Source organism: Podarcis tiliguerta (genome assembly GCF_965153285.1).
Source record: "Podarcis tiliguerta genome assembly, chromosome: 2".
Classification (NCBI taxonomy): Eukaryota; Metazoa; Chordata; class Lepidosauria; order Squamata; family Lacertidae; genus Podarcis; species Podarcis tiliguerta.
In genome coordinates, this window is record NC_139535.1 from 19,100,210 (window position 1) to 19,125,799 (window position 25,590).

Below are 25,590 nucleotides of genomic sequence, written 5' to 3' on the forward strand. Positions count from 1 at the left end.
GCAGACGCTTTGGGTTACAGACTCCGCTAACCCAGAAATAGTACCTCGGATTAAGAACTTTGCTTCAGGATGAGAACAGAAATCTCGCAGCGGCGGCAGCGGGAGGCCCCATTAGTTAAAATGATGCTTCAGGTTAAGAACGGACCTCCAGAACGAATTAAGTTCTTAACCTGAGGTACCACTGTACCGTAGTTGCTTTGGAAGGCGATAGGACTGCTTAGAAGTTTGTCTTATAATAGTTGTCCCCTGGGGTTGTCAATTGCTGGGGCCTGTGGGTGGGGTGGGGACAGGGACACAGGAGTCTGGTGCTGTGTCTGTTTCAGCGCAACACCCACACTCATGACTCCTCTGGCCCATTAAAAACTTAACCAATCTATTTGTGGCTCTTACTCTTTAAGGGGACACAAAGCCTCTCTTTGTTGTTGTGGACCTGCTCTTGTGACTCAGACAGCAGCTTTGGAATGCAGAGTTAGCAGCCAACACCTGGTGAAAGGGACAGAGATAAGGGCACCCAGATAAGCCCAGTCACCTGCTAATTGCTTCAGATCAAAGAAGTGTTAAAAGCCTGGCTCCAGGGGCCAATTCGAAAGCTGGCAAGCCTTATATCCCTTGTTTTCAAGAGCCTTGTAATCTCTTTCCGCTGCCCAGAGGCACCCTTGTAAAGGGAAGGAAGTAAAAAAATACGTGAGAGAGAGAGAGAGAGAGCATGCCTGTTGACCTTGGGCATTGCTGTAAGACCCCCCCCCCCCCAAAAAAAAAAAAAACCCAGAGAAGTTTTAATTTGCATAGGAAGATCCCTAACAAGAACTACAAAATCTTGGGCCAGCTCTGTCTGGAGGGCAACTGGAGAGAGAAGGCCTCTGTCTGTACTTTGTGGTTTCCATTGCAAAGGAGGCACAGAATGTATTTTTATGGGAGACTTGTAGATCATCTACTGGGGGAAAATAAAACGGGAGCCCTGTAAAAGTGAGGAGCTTTTCAGCATGGCTTGTTTTCTCAGGGTTTTTTGGGGGGGTGTTAATAAGCTTTTCCAGGAGCTTAGGAAGCTGCCTTACTATTTAGGAGGTTTGGTATACAGCGGCTTCCTTTGAATTGGACCCCAGAAGAGAGAGAATGCAGAAGTGCAATACAGTGGTACCTCAGGTTACATACGCTTCAGGTTACAGACTCCGCTAACCCAGAAATAGTTCTTCAGGTTAAGAACTTTGCTTCAGGATGAGAACAGAAATCGTGCTCTGGTGCTGTGGCAGCAGCAGGAGGCCCCATTAGCTAAAGTGGTACCTCAGGTTAAGAACAGTTTCAGGTTAAGTACGGACCTCTGGAACAAATTAAGTACTTAACCTGAGGTACCACTGTATGAATCCCAAGCTGGATGAATCCCAAGCTGGAATTAAGATTGCTGGAAGAAATATCAACAACCTCAGATATGCAGATGACACAACCTTGATGGCAGAAAGTGAGGAGGAATTAAAGAACCTTTTATTGAGGGTGAAAGAAGAGAGCGCAAAACATGGTCTGAAGCTCAACATCAAAAAAACGAAGATCATGGCCACTGGTCCCATCACCTCCTGGCAAATAGAAGGGGAAGAAATGGAGGCAGTGTGAGATTTTACATTCTTGGGCTCCATGATCACTGCAGATGGTGACAGCAGCCATGAAATTAAGAGACGCCTGCTTCTTGGGAGGAAAGCAATGACAAACCTAGACAGCATCTTAAAAAGTAGAGACATCACCTTGCCAACAGAGGTCCGTATAGTGAAAGCTATGGTTTTCCCAGTAGTGATGTATGGAAGTGAGAGCTGGACCATAAAGAAGGCTGATCGCCGAAGAATTGACGCTTTTGAATTATGGTGTTGGAGGAGACTCTTGAGAGTCCCATGGACTGCAAGAAGATCAAACCTCTCCATTCTGAAGGAAATCAGCCCTGAGTACTCACTGGAAGGACAGATCATGAAGCTGAGGCTCCAATACTTTGGCCACCTCATGAGAAGAGAAGACTCCCTGGAAAAGACCCTGATGTTGGGAAAGATGGAGGGCACAAGGAGAAGGGGACGACAGAGGACGAGATGGTTGGACAGTGTTCTCGAAGCTACAAACATGAGTCTGACCAAACTGCGGGTGGCAGTGGAAGACAGGAGTGCCTGGCGTGCTCTGGTCCATGGGGTCACGAAGAGTCGGACACGACTAAACAACAACAACAACAACAACCACTGTATGCTTGTGACAAGTCTAGTAGCCTTATTCAGAACCAGCGGCAGCTACCAAACTATCCTCAGAATGAACATGAACACAGAAGAGGAGCCTCCTGGTCCATCGAGTGCAGCCTCCCATCCTCAGAGCGGTCAACCAGTTGCCTGTGGGCAGCCTGCAAAAACGGCCAGGGAACAGCAGCGCTTTCCGCTCCTGAGGTTTTTGGCAACTGGTATTCAGAACCATTATGGCCTCCGACAGTGGAGGTAGAACAGATCCCCGAGGCTTAGTAGCCACTGATACAGCCTGATCCTCCAAGGATTTTTGTCTAATCCTCCTTTAAAGCCGTCCAAGTTGGTGGCCATCCCTGCTCCTTGTGGGAGTGAATTCCATAATTTAAATATACACCGTGCGAAGAAGTACAGTGGTACCTCATGTTAAGTACTTAATTCATTCCGGAGGTCCGTTCGTAACCTGAAACTGTTCTTAACCTGAAGCACCACTTTAGTTAATGGGGCCTCCTGCTGCTGCCGCACCTCTGGAGCACGATTTCTGTTCTCATCCTGAAGCAAAGTTCTTAACCCGAGGTACTATTTCTGGGTTAGCGGAGTCTGTAACCTGAAGTGTATGTAACCTGAAGTGTATGTAACCTGAAGCGTATGTAACCTGAAGTGTATGTAACCCGAAAAGTATGTAACCTGAGGTACCACTGTACTAATGTTTCCATGACTTTCAGCGTCCTCACAAGAACCACATAAAACAGGCGCCTTTCGAAGAACATGGAAATGTTCCTGAAAGTCTACCCCGTCCGTTTAGCTCAGGCTAAGTCCCGATTTGTCCTATGCAGCCTGTTGGCTGGGATCTTCTTCAGCTTTTTAATTTTACTCATTTTCCTGGCCCCACAGACAAATTCAAAGCAGGTTTGTAGTAGCAACACAGTTGGTCCCATTTAAAGCATATTCAGACCTCCAAGTTGCCTACGTGAACTGTCATTTCCCAGTTCCCTCCTCTCAAACTGGAAAAAAAGAGACAAACCAGCAGATAATCTGAACACCCCTTTTTCTTAGCTTTTCCTTCTGTGTGACCCTTGGACCTTCCTTAGCAGAAGCACAAACTCCTCATTTTTTTGCAAACAGCTTAAACGTGCAACATGCCAGACTGGGAGGAGGGGTGGGGGGGTGAATGCCATTATAAATGGAATTTAATATCAAAATAAATAGCCGAGCAAGGAGGGGAAGAAGGCCTCTGGGACTGGAGGGCGAACCATGAATCTCCAGAGTTTTCTGGCTCTGCGTTCTGTGGCTTCAGCTGCATAGTTTAGAACGCAAAGGTGGCATGTGTGGAACACAGACCTTGTTTAATGGTGTGTTTATCCTGTGGCGTGTGAACGTCAACCATGGCCATTCAGCCCTGGGAATGGGCTTGCCATTGAAAAGCTCGTATCGGGCTGAGCATGTTTTGTTGTGCCAGTTCCCAAAATGAAATGCTTGTTGGTTTCCCCATACACATACCTCTCCGGACCGGAGGCAGTTTGAGCTTGGCTGGTTTCTCACAGTGGCCCGTTCTGCTTGCATTCTTCCAAGGCATATAATGCTAATTCTGTGCTCGCTTTGCAAGCGAGCCTCTCCTCCCACACAGGTTAGCTCTGGAAACCAGCTCCCTAGCGGATTCCGCAAGCTTGCTTTTGAGTCTATTTTCAACATGCGGGGAGGGCCAGAAAATCCAGACGCTAGACAGAAAGTTCAGCTCTGTCCCTTCCACTGGAAATCGTTTGGCTTGGCTCACTGTGGAGGGTTGTGGTGTGAGGTTCTGCAAACAGGTGTGTGTGTGTGTGTGTGTGTGTGTGTGTAATTTGGGCGACAGGGAATCCTTAATGATGCCTGTACGATCCTTTCTTTTTTTAAAAAAAAGCATGCATAGCTTTTAAAATCTTTCTGGAACCTGGAAACGGCTACTACTTCTTGTCCTCACTTCTCCAGCAGTGGTGGGGGGCACCCGGGGCAGCACCCCTTGGATTCCGCTGCCTAAGGCAGCTTCCTCAGTCTGCCTCATGGATGGGTCGGCCCAGCCCTGGATATGTGTTTGGGGAGCGGAGAGAAGTTTAACTGTGTCTTCCCTGCGCTGCTTTCTGCCAAAATGTTGTCTCTGCAGCTGTTGTTTGCCCCCCCACCCACAATTCTCTGTGTTTGCAGCAAACAGCACCTCCAGGAGGGAGAGCTTAAAATGAATAATTTTCATGGCAATTTCCCCAAGCACCAAGTGAAGTGAAACACACACATCAAAAGTCACACCTGCCTGAACGTTGCAATGCAGTTCCTCCACCGGTGTTTGCATAAAAATGCATACCTTAATGAAGTGTGCACAAAAATGAAGATTGGTTTAAGGTTTTTTAATTATCGTATTAAGGAGGAAAATGGCTTGCCATTTCTTTAGGAGAAATTTGCACCCAAACGCTGATGAAGTTTCATGAGGATTCTTTGTGGAAAACTGGTTTTTTTTGGGGGGGGGGCAAATTGCTGCAAAATGTGGAGGAGTGAATTGAGGATTGGAAAGAGAAGTTGATTGAGAGAGGCCAAATTGACAGATGTGCCCGTTCTTAATCTGGAGGTCCACAGCTTGAAAACTGGTCTCTCTTATGTGCAAATGATTGGCAATTAGGCAGGCGTGTCCTGTTCTAAAGGTGGCCGAATCAGAGAAGAGCAAAGCAAGGGTTGGGTTGGAAGGAGCTGCAAAACGGTTTCCCAAATAATAATAATAATAATAATAATAATAATAATAATAATAATAATAATTTTAGTATTGTTAACATTAAAGGATACCGTATTTTTTGCTCCAGACCACAAGACGCACCTAGTTTTTGGAGGAGGAAAACAAGAAAAAAAATATTCTGAATCTCAGAAGCCAGAACAGCAAGAGGGATCGCTGCGCAGTGAAAGCAGCAATCCCTCTTGCTGTTCTGGCTTCTGGGATAGCTGCGCAGCCTGCATTCACTCCATAAGACGCACACACATTTCCCCTTACTTTTTAGGAGGGAAAAAGTGAGTCTTATAAAGCAAAAAATACGGTATATTAGTACAGTGTAAAGTTGTTGGGGACACGGACTGCAGCTCAGTGACTCATAGTTTTGCAAGCAGAAGGTTGCAGGTTCAATTCCTGGCATCTCCCCCCCCCCCCCCAATTAAAAAAAAAAGGTTTTCTTCGCAAGTGATGTGATAGATCTCTGCCTGAGATCCCCAGAGAGCTGCCGCCAGTTCTAATTTACAATGCTCAGCTAGTTGCCAAAGAGCCCCATCTGGTCTTAGGAAGCTTCCTATTAACCTTAGTGCTTGAAGCCCAGAGGTAGAATATCTGTCAGAGCAGGACATAATGTTGGGCACAAACTGTACTTCTGACATCATGTTGTTGGGTTCCTTGTGGTACAAGCTGGCTTCTCGTCAGAAGAATTAGCTTCTGCCAGGTTGCAGGAGGAAACCCAATGCAGCAGCAACAAACTGAGTCCCCTTGTTGCCCGGAGACCGAGGAACAAAAACCTGAACTGGAAAGATCACTTTCTCTTTTTCTTTGCAATACAGTCATACCTTGCGTTGAAGTAGCTTCAGGTTGAGCATTTTCGGGTTGTGCTCTGCGGCGACCCAGAAGTAACAGAGTGCATTACTTCCAGGTTTCGCCGCTTGCGCAGACGCTCAAAATAACGTCACAAGCATGCGCGGAAGTGGCGAATTGTGACAGGTTGCGTTCGCTTCAGGATGCGAATGGGGCTCCGGAATGGATCCCGTTCGCATCCAGAGGTATCACTGTATCTGCTTCAGTCTATTGATATCCCGCTTTATCACTTCCCGAAGGAGTCCCACTTTATCACTACCCGAAGGAGTCTCAAAGCGGCTAACATTCTCCTTTCCCTTCCTCCCCCACAACAAACACTCTGTGAGGTGAGTGAGGCTGAGAGACTTCAGAGAAGTGTGACCAGCCCAAGGTCACCCAGCAGCTGCATGTGGAGGAGTGGGGAAGCGAACCCGGTTCCCCAGATTACGAGTCCACCGCTCTTAACCACTGCACCACACTGGCTCCCAGAAGAGGTTCCTTTGCTGGCCAGGCTTGTTCTCTTGTCATTCTTTCTCTTGGCCAGAGCTTGGAGATGGCAAACTGGCTGGTTCCTCCCTGCAGGCTCACCCTTAAGCCCTGGACCTGCCTTCCCAAACCTAGTGCAATCCAGACATCAACTCCCATCAGCCTTAGCAAGCAGCACTGGGCTGATGAGGAATGATGGGAAATGTAGTCTCAAACATCTGGGTGGTACCTGGTTGGGAAAACCAGGTCTAGATTTAGGTTTGAATTCTGACACCATCAATATTGGGGTGGAGAGAGCATGTGTGTGCATGCAAGGAGGAAATGTGCCTGGCGAGAGTGGATGGAGAAAAACGTTTCTCCTGTCTTAGAACACTAGAACATGTGGACACCCGGTGAAGCTGAATGTTAGAAGATTCAGGATGGACAAAATAAAGTACAGTGGTGCCTCGCAAGACGAAAAGAATCCGTTCCGTGAGTCTCTTCGTCTTGCGGTTTTTTCGTCTTGTGAAGCAAGCCCATTAGCAGATTAGCGGTTTAGCGGTTTAGCGGCTATTAGCGGCTATTAAAGGCTTAAGGGATTAGCGGATTAGCTGCTAAAAGGCTATTAGCAGCTTAGTGCCTTAGAAAAAGGGGGTGGGGAGCGAAAACCCCCTCCCAGGAATCGCAAGGCATTTTCGTCTTGCGAAGCAAGCCCATAGCAAATTCATCCTGCAAAGCACCTCCAAAACGGAAAACCCTTTCGTCTAGCGCGTTTTCCGTCTTGCGAGGCATTCGTCTTGCGGGGCACCACTGTATTTATTTATGCAGCACGTGGTTAAATTTTGGAACTCACTCCTACAGGAGCCAGTGTTGGCTGTCAACTTGGATGGATGGCTTTAAAACAGGATTATGCAAATTGGTGAAGGGTAGCAGGCTATCAATGGCTATTGCCACAAGGGCTATGCACTGCCTCCGTGGTTGCAGTAATGGCATATTCTGGGCTCATGGGATCAGTTTTCCTTTTTTTTTTACTGGAGCTCCATGGTCAAACAACCAGAGCTATACTCACCTGGGCTGAATATGAAAGGACAAATTTACACCTGAATTACTGCGCACCAGGAATTGTGCTAGGGCTTTTTGTTATTGCTGCTGTTAAACCATTGGGATTCTAATGTTTGCTGATCTAGTGCAAATATATATACCTCTCTTTTCAATTTTCTGTCTTACAATTTAAAATACTCATTTTACATCCCTTCTCTTTCCATGGTTCATTTTACATATCATAAATCTCTGCATATTTTACAAAAACTATGCCATTTGGTATTCCATTATTGCATCCATCAAAACTTGTTTACAGTGTTGAATTTATCTTAATGCTGCCAGCGTTTTCAGCTGTACATAATTATTTCCCATACATATTCAATCAACGTTTTCCAATCTTCTCTAAACATATGTTCTTCTTATTCTCTTATTCTATATGTTAAGTCTGCAAGTTGTGCATAGGTAAAGGGACCCCTGACCATTAGGTCCAGTTGTGGCCGACTCTGGGGTTGCGGCGCTCATCTCGCCTTATTGGCCGAGGGAGCCGGCGTACAGCTTCCGGGTCATGTGGCCAGCATGACTAAGCCGCTTCTGGCGAACCAGAGCAGTGCACGGAAACGCCGTTTACCTTCCTGCCGGAGCGGTACCTATTTAACTACTTGCACTTTGAGGTGCTTTCGAACTGCTAGGTTGGCAGGAGCAGGGACCGAGCAACGGGAGCTCACCCCGTCACGGGGATTTGAACTACCGACCTTCTGATCGGCAAGTCCTAGGCTCTGTGGTTTAACCCACAGCACCACCCGCATCCCTTGAAAGTTGTGCATATTCTAGTGCAAATCTTCAGTCGATCTACCAGTAGATCCCAGCAGACCCTCTGTGTTCCCAGGTTCTGCTGTTCCAACACTTTACATATTTGTGGTTTATATCAGATCGTTGCAACCAACCTCCCAAATGTTAGCTGGCTTGGAATAGCTTTATTCTTATCTTCTTTCTCTCCCACTCCCCAAAAAAGGATACTTTGGATGCCTACCCTTGTGGCTCAGACCACACCCCCAGCCCAATGGCCAGCCGTGTGCCGCTTGAAGCAGAGCCCATCTTGGAAAAGCCGGACGCCCGTCTGACCGCCGTGGCCGTCAGCATTGAAGATGGGCACACTGTCATCTTCCTGGGAGACAGCAAAGGCTGCCTGCACAAGGTAGGAGCGAGCTGGGCCTGGCCTGGGAAGGAGGGGTGGCGCCTCATGGGGCTGTCACTAATGCTGGGTGTCCCATTATTATTAAGTGCAGTTGTGTGGTGTGCTTGAAACAAGCAAGGCAAGGTCTACATCGCATATCTTGTCTCAACAAAGATTGATCCGCAGATCAGGAAAAGTGTTTATTACATAATGTGTGCATGCCGGTACAGGCAGGGCTATGCATGCTCAGATGCTCTGCAAATTGGATCGGGGCGGAGGGGAGATGAATTTTGCAACCTCTGCAAATTGTGGAAAGCGCACCAGTATGTGGGAATATTATTTGGTTCTTTTATGTAGTTGATTGGATGGGTCCTAGCAGGAGGGATGCAGACTCAGGTTTTATATAGGGATGCAAGTGTTGCTGTGGTCTAAACCACTGAGCCTCTTGGGCTTGCCGATCCAGAAGGTCGGCAGTTCAAATCCCCGCGACGGAGTGAGCTTCCATTGCTCTGTCCCAGCTCCTGCCAACCTAGCAGTTCGAAAGCACACCAGTGCAAGTAGATAAATAGGTACCACTGTGGCGGGAAGGTAATCCCCATATTAACAGATTTCAGTCCTTAATTTGAAGGCTTTGGTGTCCTCTTTTTTGTGGGGTGGGATACCTAGCCCTGCCTTTTTCTTTAGCCTTTAGGTGTTTATTGTTGTTTCCCAAAGTTTTTAATTTAAGTTGCTTTGAGTTGTAAGAAAAGCAACTGAGAAATAAATCAAACCATCTTCGTCACTCCTGACCTCTGGCTCTCTGGGGCTGATGCGTGTCCTGGCTTGCCCTTCTCTTAAACCAGGGGTCAGCAAACTTTTTCAGCAGAGGGCCGGTCCACTGTCCCTCAGTCCTTGTGGGGGACCAGACTATATTTTTTTTTGGGGGGGGATGACCAAATTCCTATGCCCCACAAATAACCAGAGATGCATTTTAAATAAAAGGACACTTTATACTCATGTAAAAACACACTGATTCCCTGACTGTCCATGGGCCGGATTTAGAAGGCGATTGGGCCAGATCTGGCCCCCGGGCCTTAGTTTGCCTACCCATGTCTTAAATCAACACTCTACCAGTCTCTTCCCCTTTTCCCACTTAGCCTGACCTATCAACCCAATGGGCATTTGGGAGCTGTCCTTCAAAAAAGGCAATGTTCCGTGTTCACAACTTTTCCCTGTCAACTGTTGGGCCTCAGTGCCACCTAGTGGCCTTCTTCCAGAGTCAGCGCAGGTGGCAGCTGTCCCCACAATGTGCCCCAGCTCCCGCCAGAAGCAATTGCTGCCTTTTGCACTTTTGCTGGGTGGTGGCTCCTTGTCTTGGTTTTGTGGCAGTTGCCACAACCAGGAGCTGCTAACTTTCCAGGCAATGTCCCTCCAGTGTGTGACTGAGCGAGATAACCTGAGGGACATTGTCCCCTCTTACTTCCCCGCCAACCAGCAACTTCCCTGGGTTTTTCAGTTTGCATTGCCATCATATTTTGGAGACAGTTGCCCAACTCCATTGTGGAACACTCAGCCTTATTCATTTAATGCAAGGCTTCCCAAAATTGGGCATCTAGCTGTTTTTGGACTACACTGGTTCTGCTATCTAGGGGTGATTGAAGTTGTAGCCCAAAGGCAGCTGGAGACCCAAGTTTGGGAAACCCTGAATGCGAACGCCAGCAAGGCAATCTCTTCCTTTTTCCCTTCTCTCCTCTGATGCAATGGCCTGGTACTTTAGAAGCGCCCCTGTTTTCATTCCCTTTCTTTGCAAGCTGTGCACTCTCGTCTTCTGCTTGAATATGCTTTTAAAGCATTGTTGTTGTTTAGTCGTGTCCAACTCTTCGTGACCCCCTGGACCAGAGCACGCCAGGCACTTCTGTCTTCCACTGCCTCCCGCAGTTTGGTCAAACTCATGCTGGTAGCTTCGAGAACACTGTCCAACCATCTCGTCCTCTGTCGTCCCCTTCTCCTTGTGCCCTCCATCTTTCCCAACATCAGGGTCTTTTCCAGGGAGTCTTCTCTTCCTAATGCTTTAGAGCATTAGGAGGAGGCAAACAGCAGTCATTTCCCTCCACGCAAGATGTCAAGCTTTCTCTCTCCCTCATCCCAATACTTCATGGAGAAAATACTGTGCTTTGGGAGCTTGTGGTCTTTGCTTAGAAGAAAAAATGGCGTTTGGTCCTTGGTTTGGCTTGCAATGCAGAAAGGCCTTAAGAGACAGCAAAGGCACTCAGTTTGCCTGGTTTATTCTGGACACATTAAATGAGGGTTTCTGCTCACTGAATGCGAGGAATAGATTTACAGTGGTACCTCAGGTTACAGACGCTTCAGGTTACAGACTCCGCTAACCCAGAAATATTACCTCAGGTTAAGAACTTTGCTTCAGGATGAGAACAGAAATCGTGCTCTGGCGGCAGCGGGAGGCCCCATTAGCTAAAGTGGTGCTTCAGGTTAAGAACAGTTTCAGGTTAAGAACAGACCTCCAGAACGAATTAAGTTCTTAACCCGAGGTACCACTGTACTACTGAAAGAGTCTTAGGCTGGCAACAATGGTGTCCTTCTCTCCCTCCCCTTGAATTTGATATCTTTCCCCATTTTCATTTGCTGCCTTGCAGGTGTACTTGGGACCAATGGGAGACGCCAACCTGTACGCTTCTCTAGTGATCCAGCCCAACAGTGCCGTGAGTGGAGACCTCCTCTTCGACCTGCCCAAGAAGCACCTGTATGTCATGACTCAGTCTATGGTGAGAGCAAGTGAAAGTCCCTGCTGTGTATTGCTGCTGTCAGCCATTTTGGACAAGGCACAGAACACCTGGGGGTGGGGGGTGGGATTTTGTTTGGCGATTTTCTCTTCCTGAGCCAAGAGGCGGACGCATATACTTTAATTTTAAAATCCTCTAATGTTTGTGATGTTGAGAATGCCCCGCGGGAAAGGTGCTGCCGTTCTAGTTGGCCGCAGCGATCGAAGATATCTCTCCCCTCTGGGCCTTTCTCATGTGGCCTTGTAATAATAATAATAATAATAATAATAATAATAATAATAATAATAATAATAATAATATATCATTTGTACCCCGCCCATCTGGCTGGGTTTCCCCAGCCACTCTGGGCGGCTTCCAACAAAGATTAAAAATACATTAAAATGTCATACATTAAAAACTTCCCTGAACAGGGCTGCCTTCAGGTGTCTTCTAAATGTCAGGTAGTTGTTTATCTTTGACATCTGATGGGAGGGTGTTCAACAGGGTGGGCGCCACTACGGAGAAGGCCCTCTGCCTGGTTCCCTGTAGCTTTGCTTCTCACAATGAGCGAACAGCAGGCCCTCGGCGCTGGACCTGGGCACTGGACCTCAGCATCTGGGCAGAACAATGGGGGTGGAGACTGGTTAGTCTGCTTGCCTCCTTCCACTCGGCCTGCCCTACAGCTGTGGGGAAGGCTGCGTGCAATCTGTTTTTTCTGCACGGCGTCTTCGCACAGCTCCATTTTTGCGCAGGCTGCACAATGTTACACAGGAGGAGCACAAGGCGCAATGTTTCGCTGGTGTTAAAGGCACGAGGGGGTATTACTTCAATCGCCGTGTTCCTCCTGTGTAACATTGCGCTGCCCGCGCACAAATGGAGCCGCGCAAAGGCCCGCACGGCAAAAATGGACTGCCTACAGCCTCCCTCCTAGCTGTAGGGCGGGCAGAGTGGGAGGAGGCAAGCAGAATACGGAGGCCATGTGGGAAAGGCGAAAAGTGCTAAAAGAAATTTTTTAAAAAGCTTCACCGCTTCCCCCCCCCCCAAGCGCAACTCTGCCCCCCCCCCAAAGCTCAGCGATTGCCGGTGAGGGAACAGCTGATAGGCAGCCTATTAGACGCCCGCTGCTGTTGGCCTCTAGGCAATCCCCCCCCCAAAAAAATTCAACAAGTCAGGGCAATTTCCCCCCATTTTCAATGCACAGTCATACCTCAGGTTGAATGTGCTTCAGGTTGAGCGCGTTTGAGTTGCGCTCCGCGGCAACCCGGAAGTAACGGAGTGTGTTACTTCCGGGTTTCGCCGCTTGCGCATGCGCAGACGTTCAAAATGACGGCATGCGCGGAAGCGGCAAAACGTGACCCGCGCATGCGCAGACACGCCATCATGGCTTACGTTGCGTTCAGGATGCGAATGGGGCTCCAGAATGGATCCCGTTCGCATCCCGAGGGTACCACTGTATTATTCCTCCAACAGATGTATTCTTTCACTTGGAAACCTGATAATATAAAAAAACAAACAAATCAGTCAATCAATCAATCAATCAATCAATCTCCAAACGGATTCCTTGAGAGGCTGGGTAGAAAAATTCAATGGTCAAAAAATGTATCCTGCCAAAATAATAGAGTCATGTAGAACAACTTGGAATTGCTGAGATCCTCACGATACCGCAGCGGTTCTTGTTGGGCTTTCAAGCACATTGATGGATTTCTGTCCCTGCGTCCCACAGAGAACAATTGGGGAGAGCCTTCTGGCACTCTTAGAATGTTGTGACCTCCTTTGAACTCGCAGCGCAGAGGAGGATGAAAATCCATATCTATTTATAGATAACAAAAGCTCCGGCAGTCATGCTAATATCCCGGAGGGATCATGAACATCTAAAGGCCGTTGAGTAATGGAAGAGAAAGGCCTTCATTCATTCATTAACAGTTGTAAGATGGTTATGAGACTTGAGAAGGGGACCTGGTTCCTAAGCGTGCTTTCATTTAATTTATTTTACCTTGTTTGAGCCCTACCCTATTGTATCCTGAGGGTGCAAGGTCAGTAGCAATACTTAAGCCCAATCAGGCCCATAAGATGGGTGCGTTTTTATTTATTATTTTATTATTTATAAATAAATTGGATTTATATATACTGTCCTTCATCATACAATCTCAGGGTGACTCACAGAGCGGGGTGTAGACCAGCCTTTCCCAACCTGCTGAGCATAGCTGTCAACTTAGATTTGAAAATAAGGGACCAGCAGCCTCGAAAAGAAGGGATCAGCAGCCAAAATAAGGGATTTTGCTGTTGTAAAGAGTTGCATGCATTGGTAGGATTGACAGATGCTGTCAATCCGGCATGAGGCGGTTGTGGCGGCGCCCTTCTGCGTCCCTCCCCATCCCCTCCTCTTCCTCCTCCCTCAGGCTGCCTCCTCAGCCGCCGCTACCGCCTCCAGGCTCGCGGGCGGCGTGGGCAAGAGTCTCTCTCCCTCCCCCCCCCTCGGGCGGGGAAGGGCCGATGGAACTCCTTGTGCCAGGATGACGGCGCCAGCGCGCGCTCTCTCGCGCGGCGGAGAACCCCAAGCTGCTGCTTCCCTCCCGAGCCGGGCGAGCATGAAACCTGGGAAATTTAAGGGACATCATCAATAAGGGACAGCAGCGGGTCACGGCGCTGGGATAAGTTTAGTTTCCCGCCAAATAAGGGACGGTTGACAGCTATGCTGCTGAGTGCTCTCCTGATGTTTTGGACTACAACTCCCATCAGCACCAGGTTGGAGGAGGCCGGCGTAAGCAGCAACATTCCAAACGTTGCATCCTGTAGCGCGATAGGCAACGTGGTGCCCTCAGGATGTTGCCCGACTGTGACTCCCACCAGCCCCAGCCAGCGTGGGATGATAGGAGTTGTAGTCCGGCAACACCTAGAAGGCACCTCATTTGCGTGCAGGTGAGCGGCACCGAATCAAAGCATCTCAGTTCCTTCCCTGCGTGTGTGTTTAACTCAACCGCATCTTTCCAATCGTAAAAGTGGTTTGGACAAATAAGAAGGGCTTCCTGACAAAAAGCAGACAGCGCAGCGGGGAAAAGAAAAACTCAGCAGATGGGAAGTGTCCGTTAAGACAAAGAGGCTGGGCTGGCTGCTCTGCAGCCCAGGCTATCTTAAGCATCTCCCCCAGCCGCGTGTCATTTATCACTGTCTTATTCTTTATGCGCCTTCCACCAGGTTCCCGCTCACGTGACCGTGCCCTGTCCAAGTCGATTGGGAATTTCAAACCTTGAGAGGCTCCCTTGGCTGTTCCAAGCCAGAGCTGCCCGCTCCCCTCCATCTCCAACCCCAGAGGCGGCATAATCATCCCTTCCGGGCTTGTCGTCTGTTAACTCCTTTGGTAATTTTGCCATCAGAGGCAAGCAGCCTTGAAGGGGCGTATGTTCCATATAATTAAAACCAGAAATGCAGTAAATGAAATTTCAGGTTATTTATTACCAATGAAACCTGAAATGCTGCTTCTGAGTTATTTTTAAAGCATCCAGTTCCAGAAATAGAAGCGTTGACTACTTTTCCTTACCGCAGCAAAAAAAAATTTTTCACAAAATGAAAGGGAAACAAAAAGTAATGTTCCAACATTGCTAAGAATGGTGTGGGTTTTTTTCTTTAATGGGATAAAGAAAAATAATGGGGTATCGTAATAATGACAAAATTAGCATACGGCATAAGATGGGAACAACCACCAGGTAAGTTCTTCGAAGGTTGGGCTTTATTGGTTAAGTTTCGGAACAATTTAAGTACCAAGACGCAATATGGCCCTATAGCATTTTTGCTTTTCTGTCATTCTAAAACATGGCGCACAGGAACCTTTCTAATATATTGCACTGGACAATGCTTTTAATGTAAGATGGTGACAAGCAGAGCTGCAATGTTTGGGGAGTGAAAAATAATTTTTAAAAACTGCTCCCCTGGAACACATGACGATTTATGGAAGGCTGCTTCTATTTCATGCTGTTAGCGCTGGAGTAATGTTTTGATTTTCTTTCAAATCAGAGTGTGGCTCTCTTCCTTGGTCCTTGATGTACTTTCTTGTATCTCAGTTTTATCTGGGAAATCAATGAGATGGAAACACGGAGCAGCTAAAAAGGTCTCATGATTCTTAACAAGGCAGTAGTGGTGGTGGTGGGGTTTAGTGGTTGTGTACGAACTTCCAAATCCAAAGCCTTTTTGTACCGTATTTTTCGCTCTATAAGACGCACCAGACTACAAGACGCACCTAGTTTTTGGAGGAGGAAAACAAGAAAAAAAAATATTCTGAATCTCAGAAGCCAGAACAGCAAGAGGGATCGCTGTGCAGTGAAAGCAGCAATCCCTCTTGCTGTTCTGGCTTCTGTGATAGCTGCGCAGCCTGCATTCGCTCCATAAGACGCACACACATTTCCCCTTACTTTTTAGGAGGGAAAAAGTGAGTCTTATAGAGCAAAAAATACGGTATTTACACGAGGAAGGGGGGGCTGCCTTCCCTCTCCTTTGGGGGGGGTTTCCCCCCTTTTTAAAAAAATAGGGAAATCTGTATGCCAGTTTAAGAGCTCATGTACTTACCCTCTCCACCCACAAATCTGGGAGGGTTTGGGAAGCCTCCCTGACTCAGTCCCAACCTGTTGTCTTCTCTGCTATGGGAGTACCAGCAGTGGGGAGGATGGACAGCCCCAGAGATTTACACAGCTGCAACAAAGAGGCAGACTTCCCGATCTGCGGATGCCAGTTGACAGGCCGCTCTGTGGCTCTGCCTTTTCAGGTGACCAAGATCCCCATATTTGAGTGTTCCCAGTACCCCGACTGCGAGTCGTGCTTGGCTCTGAGGGACCCTTATTGTGGCTGGTGCGTCCTCCAAGGAAGGTAAGACCCGGTTTTAGAACTCAGTGGCTGCTTGCAGGCAAGATGCTTCCTGCGGCAGCAAGAGGGCTGGTGCAGTGGCAGAGGGGAAGGGCAATGGCTGATTTAGCTATTATTATTATTATTGTTATTATTATTACTACTACTACCACCCATTTTCCTTAATAGGACTCAAGGCAACTGCTGAAAACATGGGGGTGGGGTGTCATTATAAAACAAACATGGATAGAATTAAAACTATAGACATATATAATCCCAGGGTTGTGGGTTCAAGCCGCACATCGGGTTAAGATCCCTGCATTGCAGGGGCATGGGCAAGATGACCCTTGTGGAACCCTACAATTCTATGATAAAATCGATGAAAACCTTGCAAGTAATTGCAATAAAAACAGCATGGCACCAGCCCTTTCATTAGTAGCAGTCTGTTCCTGGAAGACTGTTTCCCCCTGCAAATCATGTGTTCTCCACTCTTTCTTTCTTTCTTTTTAAAAAAATATTTATTAAAAGTTTAATAGTTACAGAAAGAGAGAAAGTAAAAAAAAACAATAAAAAATTTTACAAGCAGAAAAAACAATACATCAAAACAACAAGAAAAACAAAAAAAATTAAAAACACATCCAATGTTTCCATATCTTTACCTTTCATTTACTAGTTTCATCGACTTCCTCACACCTCCCTTTTTTGTATTCTAGTTCAATTAGCTATTTCAGCAAATCCTTTCCATCTTTCTTAATTTTTTGTTCTAAAATTTATCTTAACACAAACTAACTTTAAATTTTCCACTTTAACCCCTTAACAATCAGTTTTTACTTAATTCTTTATAACATTTCTGCTAAAACCATATAAGTTCTCCACTCTTTCTACCGCTTTGCCTTTAAATTGTCCCAGTACTGTAATGTATATGAACGCAATCCGTTCTGGAAGTCCATTTGATTTCAGAAAACGTTCGAAAACCAAGGCATGGCTTCCGATTGGCTGCAGGAACTTCTTGCACTCGATTGGAAACCGCGTTGGATGTTCGGCTTCCAAAAAACATTCACAAACCGGAAGACTCACTTCCGGGTTTGCGGCCAAAACATTTTGTTCGGGAGCCAAAATATTTGAGTCACAAGGCGTTCCAGAACCAAGGTACGAATGTGTACACACACAAACACACGTGTGTATGTATGTTAACAGAGCTCTTTCACGTATGCAGTTAGGAAATGCGTTTTATTAAGAGTTTTCAACATACAGTACAGTACAATACAAGCCAACGTATTTTTTTTAAAAATGTAACATTAGCAAATGTCTGGCCCAAGACAGGAGAGCACACGTGATTCCTATTCTGTTCTAGCCTCTGCCTCATTGAAACACAGTGCTATATTCAGGCCTTGCTGATGGGTTTCAGCCTTTCTCAAGCTGTGGTTCCCCAGATGTTTTTGAACTACAACTCCCATCACCCCTAGCTAGCAAGGCAGAGCTCAGGGATGATGGGAGTTGTAGTCCAACAACATCTGGAAACCCACAGATTGAGAACCAGTGCTCTAGCTGGTCCTCATGAGAACAGGATACTGGACTAGATGGGCCTTTGACCTGACCTAACTGGGCTCTCTTACGTTCTCAATTCGAAACTGATCACTCCATCAAGAGTCGCTCGCAGTCACTAAAAGAGGACTGCAACTTGCACCAATTCCAGGGAGAGACAAGCTTGTCTGGGGAGTTAAAAGTTTCCTTGTTTGCTTCAAACTGGCTAAACCTGCCTCCGAAACCCTAGTTTTTTACGCTTGGGGCGAAGGAGAGAGGAGTTGTTTCGGCTGGCCACAGGGGTTATAAAGGAGGCGGGGAACACAATGACTTCTTCTGCAGGGAAGGAAGGGAATTATTTCCTGTCCCCTGGAGGAGGATCACAACAGAAGCAGCCACACCCTGGGGAGTGCAGGCCGGGGGCTCAGATTTCTGCCAGCTGGTGGCTGAGGCTGGGCCAACTGGCCAGGGGGCAGAGAGGGCACTGGAGGAGCAGAGATTGACACTTGGGATTGAACGAGATTTATTATTTAATTTTTTTAAACACGTGCTAGTTGGGTGGATTATACCTTTCCGAGCCACAGGGCTGCATTTTGCCCGCTAACTTGGACAGAAAATTGCAAGAATGTCCACGCAAAGTGTGCAGTCACCCTCACAGAGCAGTCATAGGTGTGCAATTTATGGCGAAGGAACAACAAATGAATTATGTCGGGAGCTGCCTGCAAACACCTTAGGCCAGGGATGGGGAACCTGTGGCCCTCAAGATGCTGTTGGCCTACAGTTCCCATCAGCCCTGGCCACTGGACATGCTTGCTGGGGCTGATGGGAGTTGGAGTCCAAGACCATCGGGAGAGCCACGGAGACTCCATCCAGGCTGTACTCAGAGGGGATTGGGGGGCTACCGGCCAGTTGGGGAGGGAGATAACTGTTCTGCGTGACTTGTTTGGGACAGAAGAGCTTAGTGGGAGTGGTGGCAGTTGTAAGGTTTTACAATTGTCATGGACCATCCTCGCAACGCTCGCACACAGTGTGCCACAGTTGAGGCCACCATCCATTTTGCAAGCAGTGCTTGTGGAACGACTCAGTGCCACAACATAACAGGGCATTGGCAGAACCACAGTTAAAGCAAGCCAACAGCAAACCATGGTTTGTTATCTGGAGCCAAACCATAGCTTTTTTTGTTTTTAAAGAACAGTTTAATTGAAGAAAATGAAAATGAAAAGGCCTGTTGTATAATTATAAAAGGTAATAATTACGTTTCCATATGCAGTCGTACCTTGGTTCTCGAACGTAATCTGTTCCAGAAGTCCATTCGACTTCTGAAACGTTCAAAAACCAAAGCGTAGCTTCCGATTGGCTCAGGAGTTTCCTGCACTCAAGCGGAAGCCGTGTTGGACATTCAGCTTCCGAAAAATGTTCGGAAACCGGAACACTTACTTTCAGCGTTCGGGAGCCAAAATGTACGAGTACGAAGGCGTTCAAGAACCAAGATACGACTGTATATTTATCTAACATTTAAGTAATCTTATCCAATAATAATAATAAAGGAACCAAGCCATAGCTAGTCTGCTAGACTGGACTCAGACATTCAAGCAAGCTACGCCTAGGCCAGGCAAACCATGGCTTAGCATTATGCGGACGTCATTTGGATCATGCTCAGCAAATTCATAACAGCTGTGTGCTTTCTGGGCAGGGGGAACCTTGCCTGACATTCTGGACGCATCCACTTTTGTGCCAGATAATCTTCTCTATCTCTTTGCTTATGGACGAGCGCTTGCCTGGAGAGAAAAAAGGTCCTCTCCCTTTTAGGGCAGTCTAAGGTCTCCGTTCTGTTTTCCTGTATACGTATCTCTGCAGGTGCAGCCGTCGCTCTGAGTGCTCCAGGTTTAAAGTGAGTGAGCAGTGGCTGTGGGGCTTTGAGTCCACCCAGCAATGTCTCTCCGTCCAGTCCCTGAGCCCGGCCAACATCAGCAGAGAAGAACAGAAAAACGTGAGCTATTCGGATGAGTAAAATGTCTCTCTCCGCCCTAGCCCCGCCGTGCCCCCATTTTTGAAGGCTGTGAAGTCATTTGTGAAGGGGGTTAGGGTTGGGAAGTTGTTTGTGCTTTTCACTGCCGCCACGTGTGCAATAGCTGTTTAACAAATATTTTGAATAAACATTCACAAACTTTTTATTGATAATCATCAGCTAAATAGTTTGAGGATCTATACAACTGTGTAACATGCAGAAAACAGCATTTTTAGAGAAATCAAAGACCGGAACTGAGGGAAGTCGGGGGATGGAGGTGGGTGGGTTCTGTGGGGGGAGGGAGGGGAGGGAGGAAAAATGGGAAGTCTGGAAGCCTATGTGGCTGATGCACCATAGCATCTTGTGTACAAGAGCATGTTCGTCTCATTCATTTATGAGGTTCCACAGGCAAGCACATAATCTGGCGTCTGGGAGAACAATGCATTCCTTTTATTTTGTATTAAACAAAGTATGTCGTCCTCACAGTTCCAGAAAACACGCCTCGGAAAGAAAGCCTTTGGTGTTTGCGTGATGCTTTTAAGTTTGCATATTTTGAGGAGGATTTTTTTTAAACAAAAATAATAATCTGCAGATAAAAAGAGTTAGTCGAAAGATGTTGCGAGCTCTTGAGAACCGGTACTTAATGTGTACTACTCACCTGCTTTTTCATGCCCTTGTTCTTTCCATCACGCACCCCCCCCCCATTCTCCTCCAGTTTCAGAAGGTGAGATAATGCTAATTAGAGGAGAATCTTCCTTCGGAGAGCAAGGTATTGATCTGTCCCTGTCCGTTCTCTTGTTTGGCAGGTATTCCTCACACTTTCGGATTTGCCAGCCCTGCGAGACGGAGAGTCCTACACGTGTTTCTTTGAAGATTATGAGAGCCCAGCAGTGCCAATGGGGTCAGGCATCATGTGTCTTTCCCCAGATCCCAGCCACGCGCCAGTTTTGAAAGCAGGGACAGGTGAGTGCCAGGATAGACTTGTTGTTGTTTAGTCGTTTAGTCGTGTCCGCCTCTTCGTGACCCCGTGGACCAGAGCACGCTAGGCACTCCTGTCTTCCACTGCCTCCCGCAGTTTGGTCAAACTCATGCTGGTAGCTTCGAGAACACTGTCCAACCATCTCGTCCTCTGTCTCCCCCTTCTCCTTGTGCCCTCCATCTTTCCCAACATCAGGGTCTTTTCCAGGAAGTCTTCTCTTCTCATGAGGTGGCCAAAGTACTGGAGGCTTCAGGATCTGTCCTTCCAGTGAGCACTCAGGGCTGATTTCCTTCAGAATGGATGCGTTTGATCTTCTTGCAGTCCATGGGACTCTCAAGAGTCTCCTCCAGCACCATAATTCAAAAGCGTCAATTCTTCGGCGATCAGCCTTCTTTATGGTCCAGCTCTCACTTCCATACATCACTACTGGGAAAACCATGGCTTTTACTAGACAGATCTTTGTCGGCAAGGTGATGTCTCTACAAAAGCCACAGTGTGTGCATGGTGTGAGTGTTTCATGAAGGGGAAGTGGGCCATTTCTCAGGGTCTGAAGCTGCTTGGAGTTGTTTATTGAATTTATATTCCTCCCCAAGGAGTCCAGGGTGACACACAGATGCACCATTTAAAGCAAAGGCATAGCGGACATTCTAAAACAGATTAGAACATTGACACAACGGATTAAAACATCTGATTAAACGCAGCATTTTTATAGGGGGAGTAATTTGTGAAGCGATCCGAACCTTGGTGCTCTTATCAGTTTGTTGCTTTTTCAAATGTCTTTTCCCATCTGGCCACTTGTTGCTTCGTTAGTCTTTCCCCACTTTCTTTTCCCTTCATCCACGCCGGGAGAGAGACTGCTTTTCTCTTCCCAGCCGTCTCTCCCTCTCCGTTGACCCCAGTCGCGGCTCCCTTGCCAAGATCCCATGTGATCCCTGCCAAAAAATCTCATGAGCCTTGACCTCCCCCTCCCTCCACTCCTCCTCCTCCTCTTCCAATGCACTGTTTTGCGACTGGAGTGCCTGCCCTAGCCTGAGTCGTGAATAAACACCCCTTGCGTCCGATGATGCTGAGAGACATTTGTTCCTGTGATCTGATCAATCACGCGTCCTTATTTTAGTAAGAAGAAAACTTGCAAAATTTATTCTTCAAGTGGTGGATTTGCAGAATGTGTCTTCCTTGCTTAAAAAAAAACAACAAAAAACCCTGTTCTCAACTAGAATCTTTGACTATGTTCCATTAGAATAGATGCAGTGGTATCTCAGGTTAAGTACTTAATTCGTTCCGGAGGTCTGTACTTAACCTGAAACTGTTCTTAACCTGAAGCACCACTTTAGCTAATGGGGCCTCCTGATGCTGCCGCGCCGCTGGAGCACGATTTCTGTTCTCATCCTGAAGCAAAGTTCTTAACCTGAAGCACTATTTCTGGGTTAGCGGAGTCTGTAACCTGAAGCGTATGTAACCTGAAGTGTATGTAACCCGAGGTACCACTGTACACATTTCTCTCTCTTTCCCATTATCTGAATAGGATGCTGCCGAACTGTGTTTTGAGGGATGCCTTTTTTCTTTCCATTTCCAGACCACGTAACCATTCAGCTGATGGTGCGCTTCAACGATGTCTTCATTACCTCAACGCCTTTCTCCTTCTACGACTGCAGGGCGGTGGCTCTTCTGAGGAAATCGGCACCGTGAGTCCCGCCTGTCTCCACATTATCGCAGCAGGCATCAGATTTGATGGGGCCTACTCAACCTTGTTCTTGTGTCGTTTTCAGGTGCCAGGGATGCGTGAGCAGCCACTGGGGATGCAACTGGTGCGTCCACCAGCACCTCTGTACACATAAAGATGCCTGTGAAAAAGGAACCGTTATCTACAACGAGAGGGTGTGTGTCTTTCGTAGCTCTCGTCTGCTGATTGGTCTGCTGCTGGTTCCTGTCAGATATACGTCCCAGTAGCCAGAGGGCGGCCATTTTGAAGCCCTAGTATTCAGGGTACCAAGAGAGTGGGCCTCTAGAACTTTCCGTGCTCTAGAGAACGTGCTGGGCAACCTGTGGTGCTCTAGATGTTGCTGAACTACGACTTCCATTGTCCCTGGACATTGACCGTGGTGACTGGGGCTGATGGGAGTTGAAGTTCAGCGGCATCCGGAGGACCAGAGGTTCCTCACATGTGCTCTAGATAGTATGTGGGTGGCTCCAACAGAAGGTGCTCATCTAGGATGAAGGTAGCTGCCCCAGGACCATGAAAATGAGTAACCCAAGTTCCCTTTGCTCAAGTGAACAATTTATTCCCTGTAGACAAGGGTCGGGAAACCTGCCCTGTATAGGGAAGCTTCTTCTTCTTCTTCTACTTTATTTTTTATTTTGACAAAGTAATAATAAAAATAAATAGAAATAAAAATGTGAACCCCCAACCCCTGAGACAATTTCATTGTAACTATCCAACCTCCCAAAATTGTGATGGTTTGACCCCTTTCCATTTTAACAGTACAAATTCTCCAAACAGCTTCCATATCTCCTCAAAATCATTTCTCCTGCATATTCCCCGTCTTACCTTAACGGCACATGATAGTCTTTAATAACTATATCCCACACCTCTATATACCATTCTTTCATTTTATATTCACCTTGCGCCTTCCACTTCCTAGATATAATAACTCGTGTAGCTGTCAATAAATTAGTGAGCAAGTCCTTCATAGCCTGAGAATACAGTGGTACCTCAGGTTAAGTACTTAATTCTTTCCGGAGGTCTGTTCTTAACCTGAAACTGTTCTTAACCTGAAGCACCACTTTAGCTAATGGGGCCTCCTGCTGCTGCCGCGCCGCCGGAGCACAATTTCTGGTCTCATCCTGAAACAAAGTTCTTAACCTGAAGCACTATTTCTGGGTTACCGGAGTCTGTAACCTGAAGCGTATGTAACCTGAAGCGTATGTAACCCGAGGTACCACTGTATAGGAAAGCTTCTAATGTTTTATGGTGTTTTTTATATTTTGCCGGAAGCCGCCCGAGTGGCTGGGGCAACCCAGTCAGATGGGTGGCTCATAATAATAATAATCCCTAACCATTAGGCATGATGGCTGGAGTTCAGCAACACTTGAGGAGCCACAAGTTCCTTGTGCCAACTACATATCCTTTGCCTTAGCTCCCGTTTTGAATTCCTCCGAAAGCAGGGCAATCTGCCAGAGATTGGGCTTTGGGAGGAAAACGTGAGTGTCTGCAGCATGGGAAGCAGCGCTTTGTGAAAACTCAGTCTGCTGAATTAGCTGTTGGTAGCAGACCTGCTCTGAATTTAATCAGATGTGTTCTGACGCACGGAAGCTGAAGCCACAATATATTTGTTAAATCTGCAGTGTGCCTCATAGAACGGTAGAGTTGGAAGGGACCACGAGGATCAACTGGTTGAAGCTCCCTGCAACGCAGGAATCTTTTGCCCAACATGGGACTTGAACCCACAACCCTGGGGTTAAGAGTCTCATGCTCTACTGACTGAGCTACAGGAGGCTGTCCCTCTGGAAGCTCTTGCGCAATGGAGAAAGCAGAGGAGCTTAGCAGCATAGGCAGATATGCAGTGGGGGAAGGACTGGGCGGTAGTGCAGTGGTGGAGCATGTGCTTTCGTGTGCAGAAGCCCCTAGGTTCAATTTTCAGCAATTATAGAGACACTCTGGGGAGCCTCTGCCAGCCAGTGTAGGTAGAACAATGGTCTGACATACCACAATAGGATTTCACTCAGACCAGGAAACTTGTGAGGCCTGTTGAGGAAAAGTTGAAAGGGATGCCTGCTTGGCGAGGAGCCACTTTGGTTCTCTTCCCACCCACAAGAGTCCAAAAATGGTTTCCTCCTATTGTTGTCTTCCTCTGGCCCTGACTGGCTGCCTCTTCTCTCCCCCTTTCTGCCCCTCCAGGCTCAAATACCAGCCTTCACCCCATGGCCTTCTGCGGCCACGCCAGACGCAGCAGTGTCCCCCTCGTCTCCTCCGACCACGGCCACCGAACCTGCCGTGGTCCCAGCCACACCTGTGGCTACCTCCGCTCCAAGCCCCACCACCATACCTTCCGTCCCCCTCACCACCCCGCCGGCAACTCCTGCCACGACCCCTCTGCCGCCGGAAACCCCCAGCCCCACGCATGCGCCAGCCCCGACCACAGACGACCTCACTTCGCTGGGGACGGACGCTCCGACGCTGCCTCCGACCGATGTGCCTGCCACGGCCAGCCCTACCTCTGAGGCCGTCTCCAGCGCCCAGCCGGAGACCGAGGGCCCCTTGACGCACTCTACCTCTGAGCCCGTCCTTGGCCCTGAAGTTTGGTCCACGTCCCCTCCTGCCACTGTGGCTGACGGCACCCTGTGGCCTCATGTGGAGGCCCAGACGCCTTCCCCCGATGCCGAAAACTCGACATCGGTTCCATCGGCTGCCCCTGAGGCCCTCACCTCTCCCGTCCCAACCTCCCTCGCCCCCAACCAGACAGGAAGTGCCCCCAACTCTTCGGCTGACTTGCGTCCGGAAGATCTGGAGACGGAGCTCGCGACTTCTGAGGCGCCGCCTGCTACGGGCTTTCCCGACTGGCCTCCGGGGGACAGCTCTGAACTCGAGGACAGTGCGGAATGGGTGGATTCTCTGCCGTCCGAGAACGACACGTCCTCCTTCTCCGCCTCCATCCTCCTCTCGGGCGACGGAGACTCCTCAGAGAGCGACGTCTCTGATATCCCCAGAATCCTCAACCCAGGCCTGGACTACCAGTACGACGCGCCGGGGTTTCTCGACTTGGTGAGTCCCAAGAACCTCAGGCATGAGGACTAGGAACTTGAGAACTGGAACTTTGCGAGGCAGGGAGCAACCTTTTGTTGTTGTTGAGGGCTGTGTTTCCCTGGGTGGGGGGGTCATCTGCCATGGGCCCCATGCACAATGGTGGGCAGGCATGGTTGGAGGCAAAACCAAAGGTGCGTGAAATTAGGCCAAGGGCTGCACATGGTCTTAGGGCCACAGGTTGCCTTAAGGTATGCTGTGTTCAAACTATTTTTATTGCGGCCTTCGCCAGCC

At 48.0% G+C, this 25,590-nt stretch overlaps 1 protein-coding gene and 1 long non-coding RNA gene across 2 annotated transcripts in view; one reads left to right on the top strand and one right to left on the bottom strand.

Annotated features, from left to right (window-relative positions):
- LOC310671182 overlaps nucleotides 1–25,590 on the bottom strand; it is a 361,314-nt gene that overhangs the window by 156,600 nt on the left and 179,124 nt on the right. The gene's annotated exons all lie outside the window — the stretch shown is intronic.
- The window catches only part of PLXNB1 (plexin B1), a 160,750-nt gene that overhangs the window by 68,246 nt on the left and 66,914 nt on the right, over nucleotides 1–25,590 (top strand). The window contains exons 5-12 of the mRNA XM_083424540.1: nucleotides 8,291–8,473; nucleotides 11,086–11,214; nucleotides 15,968–16,068; nucleotides 19,426–19,558; nucleotides 20,383–20,539; nucleotides 22,132–22,240; nucleotides 22,325–22,433; nucleotides 24,454–25,317. Of these exons, the coding sequence (XP_083280666.1) occupies nucleotides 8,291–8,473; nucleotides 11,086–11,214; nucleotides 15,968–16,068; nucleotides 19,426–19,558; nucleotides 20,383–20,539; nucleotides 22,132–22,240; nucleotides 22,325–22,433; nucleotides 24,454–25,317 (1,785 nt within the window). The remainder of the gene's footprint in view (nucleotides 1–8,290; nucleotides 8,474–11,085; nucleotides 11,215–15,967; nucleotides 16,069–19,425; nucleotides 19,559–20,382; nucleotides 20,540–22,131; nucleotides 22,241–22,324; nucleotides 22,434–24,453; nucleotides 25,318–25,590) is intronic.